The sequence below is a fragment of the Onychomys torridus genome, unplaced genomic scaffold (assembly GCF_903995425.1).
Source record: "Onychomys torridus unplaced genomic scaffold, mOncTor1.1, whole genome shotgun sequence".
Taxonomy (NCBI): Eukaryota; Metazoa; Chordata; class Mammalia; order Rodentia; family Cricetidae; genus Onychomys; species Onychomys torridus.
In genome coordinates, this window is record NW_023411600.1 from 209,549 (window position 1) to 218,646 (window position 9,098).

General features: G+C 39.7%; 1 pseudogene and 1 gene segment (V, D, J or C); both read left to right on the forward strand.

Moving 5' to 3' along the window:
- The first annotated feature begins 2,579 nt into the window (after positions 1-2,579).
- On the forward strand, positions 2,580-3,232 carry LOC118575254 (annotated as a pseudogene).
- A 5,025-nt stretch (positions 3,233-8,257) lies between these two features.
- LOC118575255 lies at positions 8,258-8,844 on the forward strand. The segment is given in 2 exon segments: positions 8,258-8,303; positions 8,408-8,844. Coding segments are annotated over 2 exon segments (483 nt in total).
- Positions 8,845-9,098: the final 254 nt, after the last annotated feature.

Genomic DNA, 9,098 nt, shown 5'->3' on the forward strand with positions numbered 1-9,098 from the left:
GAGTCCTACACCTAGTACATCTTCATGTTTTGTGGCCATATTCTAATTCATGGCCTCCTAAATGATCTCTGCCTGAAAGCCTATTACCTCTGCACACTGCAGATGCCCCTAGATCTTAGGTTGTTTGGCTCATTTCCCGTCTGAGAACCGTTGTAAGAAGTTTTGCTCTTTGGCACAGCAGATGTCTGTATAATATGAAATAATCCATGGAGCTTGCTAATGATCTCCCCTGATGATATTATCTTTAACTGAAATCAGTATAGACAATAAAATCTCATTTTGGTTTTCATTTTCAGTGTATAATTTTCTTCCTAATATTTTATTCTTCATTTTATTACTTAGAGGAAATTTCTTTTGGAAAAACACATACTTGAACTTTTATATTTTTCATCCAATTAATTTGATAACTTCAACATGTTGTTCAAAGGATCATCCAGAAAATTTAACTGATGTAAAATTGTAAAAAATTAAAGCACCCATTATTTCCATTTTCTTTCTCCTTTTTCCTCTTTTATCCACCAACAATTGTTGTAGTTTAGGTTGCTACAATGCATGTCCGTTAATCAACTACTTAATAATTCCTTATTTATCAATTTCACTGTGTCTTGATATTTACAGAGTTATATTAAGCTATCTGATTTTATCTTAAGTACTCTCATATCTGCTATGATATTGCATACATTACAGAAGTATCAATGCTTCCTCATGTATTTATCTATTTACTTTAGATAGTATAAAATATAAGATATATGCCAGGCAGTGGTGACGCACACCTTAAATCACAGCACTCAGGAGGCAGAGCCAGTGGATCTCTGTGAGTTTGAGGCCAGCTTGGTCTACAGAGCGAGATCCATGAAAGGTGAAAAGCTACACAGAGAAACCCTGTCTCAAAAAAACAAATATATATATGATGTGGTTATTGTTAATGTTTTCTCTTTTCTACATTAGTTACAGTTACAGTTTCAATATTTTTATTAATGTGTGCGTGTGTGTGTGTGTGTGTGTGTGTGTGTGTGTGTGTGACCTGTTTGTGTCTTTCTTAGATCCCTGGGTTTGAGGTTAGGTGCTGATTATAATGTTGATTCCTTTTCAGATACTTGTGACTGAAATTTTCATATGCACCTGTTTTTTCATTTACATAATGGTTTTCAAGTGCATCAGCTTTGACACCCAGTCTTCCCTCTGTGCTCTCACATCTCTCCTCTTCGTTTCTTTCTCTCTTTCTCCATTTTTCTTACTAAGATGTGGAGTTACATATCAACCTTCTTGAGCTGCATCACAAATGACCTTAGGCTAACGGTGATGAAATCTACAGATGAAATCTTCCTGAATCTTTCTTTGACTCTTTCTTCCCGCCGACTTTCCTTCCATAGGGTTCAGTCACTCCATGCTACAAAGTTTCATGATCCTGTGTATCTGAATTTTCTAAACCGAAATTCCTCCTCAGTTCCTGTCATGTGCAGAATTAGAGGAGCTGACCTGCAGTCTGGTCTATTTCGCTCTTCTTGTTTAAGAGTGAGACCAACAATGTTCTCCCAAGATATTCCAAAGCTCAGCTAGTTTATCTACAATGCTGGAAACTGGAGTCCATTCAAATTGAATCAGTAAACTAAGAGATAAAACCTATTGTTCAATTGTTCTGTTTTCATGTCAGTGAACAAATAGGTAGATGTGCAGGTAGATGAGAACTTAAATAGGTAAAAACACAAGGGTTTCACACTCTTATATAAACACAAATCTGGACAAGGTCCCCCAAGTTTCCTAGATGAATAATGGAATTTATTCATGTCACATCTCAACCCAGAAAGGGAGTTCTCCTATCCCCCATGCTGGGATTACTTACGCAGCCTTGATGCAGGGAGAAGAGATCAGCCCTGCCTCAACTTGTTATGCAAGGCATTATTGACTCCCATGGGTAGTCTGCACCTTTCTGTATGGAGAAGTGGGTGATGGTAGAAGGGAGGCTGGGGAGAGAAAGGGAAGAGAGGAGGGAGGGGAGACTGTGGTTGGTTTGTAAATGGAAATATATATGTATATTTGTATGAATGTATATGAAATAAATGAAAATTAAATATAATAATAAATAAAATGAAAGGGAGTTCCCAAAATCATGAGGCAGTGACACTTAGCACTGGAGCTGATTAAGGCAGTGCTAAGTACATCAGTGTTGATGGCCACACAGTAAAATAGAAGAGCTCCAGAGCATGTAACAAAGTAATGTCTACTACCATTTATAACAGATCATGAAGAATTGGGTTGGAATTAACTGTAAAATTTGAATATTAAATGAAATAGGTGATACTAAATGTGTGCCAAGGAAAAAAACTTAGTACCTTATATAAAAATTTGCTACCATTATCTTTATTACAAGACTCCACCAGCACATTTAGAAAATAGAACATGCCATCTCTCAGCACCAGCTACAAAACTTGTTATATAGCAAGAAGACATGCAAATGAGGCCTTTCTCTTCTCTTGAAAACCAGGCCAGCACAGGACCCTGAAGATCAGGCAACAGCAATCAGCCCTTGATTCCCAGGTCTCCCCACTCAGTGATCAGCACTGAACACAGAGCACACCATGGATTTGTGGCTGATGTGGGTTTTCCTTGTTGCTCTTTTAAACGGTAATTTATGGAGAAACAGAAATACTGAATATTTTAGTGGACATGAGCAGGAATCATAGTGAGTGTTTATGGCAGTTAACTGACAAGATTCTCTCTTTTTCACAGGTGTTCGATGTGAAATGAAGCTGGTGGAGTCTGGGGGTGGCCTGGAGGATCCCTGAGACTCTCCTGTATAGCCTCTGGATTCACATTCAGTGACTACTGGATGGTATGGATCAGACAGGCTCCAGGGAAGGGGCTGGAGTGGGTTGGAGAAATTAATAAAGATAGCAGTCAAATCAACTATGCACCATCCCTGAAGGAACGATTCACCATCTCCAGAGACAATGCCAAGAACACACTGTACTTGCAAATGAGCAGTGTGAGATCTGAGGACACCGCCACTTACTACTGTGCAAGGGACACAGTGAGGGGACCTCAATGTGAATCCAGACATAAACCTCACTCTGAGGCTGCTCTGGGCCGCCAAGGGGTGCACAGCCCACAGAAAAACAGGTTCACTTCAGTTGACTATGCAGATAAGACTAGATTAAACACTCTCCTCAAGTATCTGGGCTGCACTTTCTCCTACAGTTTCCCTGAAATTCTCTCTGCATGCATGTTCTGAAGGGAATCCAATGTCCTCAAAACATTATATGATCTCCTTGTATTATTTTTTAAAAAATTGAGGCCAATATCCCATGAACAAAATGCCAACTGACAGCTTTGAGAACATAAAGTACCTCACCTTGGTCACTTGAATTACATGATAAGGAAATCCATGGACATTCCTGAGTCTTTTCATATTCCAGGCAGAGCCCTACCTCAGTTACCTCAGCCCTACACTGAGACTTATATTGATGAGCAAAGAAGAAGTTGAGCAATGATAAAAAAAAAAATGAAATGTCAGGACCTCCCCTTCTTAGAAAAGTTAGCGCATACAAAGTCACTGTGGTGTCATATGACCAAGGAGCAAGAGAATGCTAGGATTAACATTATATTATGCCAGAATTTGAAAAACAATTGCAGCAGCTTTAGCCTGGGGATTTGTCTTGGACATTTTTTTTTTTTTTTGGTTTTTTTTTTTTTGAGACAGGGTTTCTCTGTATACCTTGTGCCTTTCCTTGATCTTGCTTTGTAAACCACGCTGACCTCGAACTCACAATGGTCCACCTGCCTCTGCTTCCCAAGTGCTGGGGTTAAAGGCGTGTGCCACCACTACCTGGCATGTCTTGGGCACTCTTACCATTTAGAGTTAATAATACACTGACTGGGACATGACATTATGCCTAGGTTGGCTAGGAGGTTTTGTGTTGGTCTAGTGTCTTCCAGCTACAAAAGCTATCAGCTTGAAAACAGACTGTCATTTTCCTCTAGATTCTTAAAACTTTGGTTATATGGCTAATGAGTAAAACTGATAACTCTTTATCAATGATGTCAAAACTTGAGGTAAAATTATTGGAAATGATAACTCTGTTTTGTCATAGTTTATTAATGATGACTAAAAGGCAAGCAAAATGAAGTGAAACACATGTCCCAAAACAAATTTATGTGATCTATATTTTGGAACATCATGAATATATCCCTGCATGCTAAATTCTGTATGAATAAAGAAGTACTCTGGCTGTTAGTCAGAGAGGCTGAAAGATTCTCAGGACCACCAGGGTCTGGCTCACCTCCTTCCCTTGTCAACTCCTTATATCCTTGCTAAGACTGGTGCCACCAAGTTGGGTCCTGTCAGAGTAGAACAGCCAGGATGAGATGTAATTCCTCTCTGTCCATCTCTTCTAAAAATGAAACTAAGAAGAGTCCTATGTCTGATTTCTCTTGTGGCAGTTCTTGCATCCACACATCTTCAGACCCTGCCCTCATCCAGAGCTGGAATATTACAATCTACCTACCTAGAGACTCAAAATCACACAATTTTCAATTGTTATCTGAATCCATCATGGATCACACTGGATCTTTAAGGTGAAATCTCATCTCTGACAGGCTGCAGGCTTATTTGTCTAAGAGCCAAAGAAATTCCAACCTCATATTTTGGATAGTTCCCCTCACCGTGCAAAATAGTGATAACTATCTTATTTAATTTTCTATTGCTGTGATAAAACAAATTAAAGAGAAATCATTTAATGAATCTTACGACTTCAAGCCTCAGAGTGGATGGTGGCTAAGTAAGACAAGTGGAAGGAGCAGGTGCTGAGGGCTCACAATTTGATTTATAACCAGGAAGCAAAAGTCTCTAAAATAGTACGCGTCTTTAGAATCCTCAAAAATTTTCCCAAATGAGAAACTTTCTCTGACAAGGTCACACCTTCTCATCATTCTGAAACAGTTCCACCAAGTGAGAGTCAAGAACTCAAACTTATGAGCCTGTGTGTGTGTGTGTGTGTGTGTGTGTGTGTGTGTGTGTGTGTGTGTGTGTGTGTGTGCACGTGCGGTGGGGGAGCATTCTCATTCCAAGGTACATAGCTAGAGTCCCTGAAGGAACTTAGTAAGCTATGAACTGGAAGACAGGGTGACAGTTCTTCTCAGGGGCAGCGGACATGAGCCACAATGTTAGCTTAATGAAGAAGGGTTGAGGCAGATGAACCAAGTTCTGTTCATAAAAAAGTGGTTTTGTATCAGATTTTAAGGTCCACAGTGTGTATAGGAGTAAGTCCCACAAGAGACAACTTATGGTAGCTGGAAGATGCTATTTTCTGATGAGATTATGTTACAGGGACAGGATCATGTTACAGAACTTGAAGCAGACAGTACAGGTTAGCCAGCACTTCAAAAGTTCTGTTTCAGTATCCTTGCTATGTTTAAGAATAACATCATGGAACCCACAATTCAATGACATTTGGCATGTTCATTCCTAAATGGGCTGTCATTTTCACACTTTTCCCTTCATTGCTCATGGATCTATGAAGAGGAGGGGGTATAATGATTGTCAGAACCAAAATTTGTGGACAACATCAAGGAAACCATTTTTTAGAATACAACATGGCAGATGCACACATGAACTCACAGAGACTGTGACAACATGAACTGTCAAGAGCCAGGCAAGAGGACCAACAGGCAGCATTGAAACTCATAGAACAAGGCTTGGTTGGCAGCAAAGCTTCTTCAAGGGAGCCTTGGAGAGGTGCAGCCAAAAGAACTACATGTCCACAGGACTCGGTGCCTTTATTGAGCACAGTACTGCTTATTGCTGTCATGGCCACCACATCCCTCCTAATCTATGAGTTGGATGAAAAATCAAAGCGGGTGGTTCTATTACCTCACTGTGCACTGTGTCTACTCTTTACAATGATAGTGATTGTCTCTTTCCTACCATTGCTACTGGAGCAGATTAATGATTCAATGACCACACTTAGAAAGTGTTTACACATGTAGATTCCTTGTATAGTTAGGTTAAGATGTTTTTGTTAATGTCTTTCATGTAGAAAATCTTGGCTTCAAAGTTTAGAAAGTCAGACTTTTAAGAGTTGAGTGAGAGAATTGTTGAGGTAAAGAAACAAGAACAAATTCAGTCGACCATTACTGTCTGACATGCCTTTCTTGCTAGGATAAATTGGTGATCAAAGGTGATTTTAATTCCTTGTACCTATTTCTTCCCTCAGCATTCTGATGAGATTTAAGAATAAAAAAAAAAAAAAAAACTGTTGATTAGTGTGTGTGTACCTAGAGGGTTTAAAGTAAAAATGAGTGATTGTCTTCATATATAAAAGTTTTGATTTGTGATTCTCTTAAGATTTTTTTAGTAAGATTACCTTTTGTAATAAATAATAAAATGATTGATCCTTTCTTTGAAAGCTAGACAATATCCACACATGGAGGAGGAGAAGTAGGCACAAGTCTCACTCTCAGCAAGGAAGCCATACACTATTGACAGCACTGGGAAAAAGTCAGTTTTCTATAGTGGAGTGACACAAGGTATGTCAACCACACTCAGGCAAGGTACACAATCAGGAGTTTGACAACACATCATGGAATTCATTTGATGATTTCAGTTTTTTTTTTTCTATTTCTGTTTGTATTGCTAAGTGAGAGGAAGAACGTGAAAGTGGACAGATAGAGATGTAGTGAAAAATCTGCAAAGTGTTACAGGAGAAATACTTTAAAAAATTAAATTAAACTAACGAAACAAGACAACAAACATGCTCATGTGGTGAGGACACATGTACTATCAATACAGGAATCATATTCATGTATTCTGTTCACGTATAATCATGAGAAGATATAGTACATGTCAACAAGGAATTTCCACACTATCACTTTTGTTAAACATTTGGTTTTTAAAAGTCATTAATGAGCAAATAATTATTTCGTACATTAATTAGTTATCTTCTGTTTAATTTATGAACACAGTGAGGAAACAGAAGTGCAACCATGAACATGCTGTCTCATCATTATTTCTGGTTCAAAAACATCATTTGTGCAATTAAACATATTTGAAATACAAATCCTACCTTTATCATCTGTACTGCAAAACTGGGACCTGAGCTCTTCCATATCACCTCCCCTTCCCACCTCAGCCTGTGTGAAACAGAACAATGCTCTCCATTGCAGGAACTCCACCTTTTCATACTCCATGTGTCTTTGGTCAGGGAGCATTTATCTTCCTGTGTCTGGCTTATCTCACTTGGTATAAAATACTGAGGTCCAATCTGTTCTCTCACATGCACAGTATATGGGGAAATCAAATGCTGAGTTATACACAGAAGGTCAGCCTATCAGTCAGTCCATTTCTTGTGAATAAATAGGTGGATGTACAGGGAGATGAGAACTTACATAGGCAATAACACAACAATGTCACACTCTTAGATACACACAAATCTAGACAAGGCCTTTCAAGTTTCCTAGATCAACAGTAGAATTCAGTCCTGTCACATGATCTCATCACAAAAAGGGAGTTATCCCATCCCCCATACTAGGATTACTTGTCTAGCCTTGATGCAGGGAGAGGAGATTAGCCCTGCCTCAACTGGTTATGCCAGGCATTGTTGATGCCCATGGTTAGTCTGCACCTTTCTGTATGGAGAAGTGGATGATGGTAGAAAGGTAGAATGGAGGCTAGGGAGGGAAAGGGAAGAGAGGAGGGAGGGGAGACTGGTTGGTTTGTGTAATAACTAAAAATAATTTAAAAATAAATTAATAAATAAAATGAAAGGGGAGATCCCCAAATCCTGAGCAGTGACACTCAGTGCTGGAGCTGACTAAGGCAGTGCTAAGTGCATCAGTGTTGAAGTCCACACAGTAAAACAGAAGAGCTCGAAAGCATGTAACAAAGCAATGTTACCACCATTTATAGCAGGGCATGAAGAATTGGGCTTCATTAACCATAAAATGCATCTTTTGTTTGTGCGTATTAAACAAAATAGATGATACTAAGTGTGTGCCAAGAAAAAATAGCTTAGTATCAAATACAAAGATTTCCTTCTATTATCTTTATTACCAGAATCCCCCAAGACATTTAGAAAGTAGTACATGCCATCTCTCAGTACCAGCTACAAAACTTGTTATATAGCAAGAAGACATGCAAATAAGGACTCTCTCTTCTCTTGAAAACCAGGCCAGCACTGACCTTGAAGATCAGACAAAAGCGATCAGCCCTGGATTCCCAGGTCTCCCCACTCAGTGATCAGCACTGAACACAGAGCACACCATGGATTTGTGGCTGATGTGGGTTTTCCTTGTTGCTCTTTTAAAAGGTAATTTATGGAGAAACAGAGATACTGAGTGCATTAGTGGACATGAGCATGAATCACAGTGAGTTTTTATGGCAGTATGCTAACATGATTCTCCCTTTTTGCAGGTGTCCAGTGTGAAGTGAAGCTGGTGGAGTCTGGGGGTGGCCTGATACAGCCTGGGGGATCCCTGAGACTCTCCTGTGCTGCCTCTGGATTCACATTCAGTGACTACTGGATGGCATGGATCAGACAGGCTCCAGGGAAGGGGCTGGAGTGGGTTGGAGATATTAATCAAGGTGGTGGTAGCACAAACTATGCACCATCTCTGAAGGACCAATTCACCATCTCCAGAGACAATGCCAAGAACACACTGTACCTGCAAATGAGCAGTGTGAGATCTGAGGACACCGCCACTTACTACTGTGCTAGATACACAGTGAGAGGACCTCAGTGCACACCCAGACATAAACCTCAATGTGAGGCCTCTCAGCACCACCAGGGGGCGAAGAGCACACAGAAAAAAGGCTTCCCCCAGGAGTTTATGTCAATAACATTAGATTAAACAATCCTCTCAGTTATCTGGGCTGCACTTTTTCTTAGTTTCCCTTAAATTCTCTCTACATAAATGTTCTGAAGGGATCCAATGTCCTTAAAAATATTACATGTTCTCCGTATTTAAAAAAAATTGAGACACAATATCCCATGATCATAATGCCAACTGACAGGTTTGAGAACATAAAGTGCCCCACTTTGGTCACTGGAATTCCATGGTAAGGAAACCCATGGACACTCCTGCGTCTTTTCACATTTCAGGCA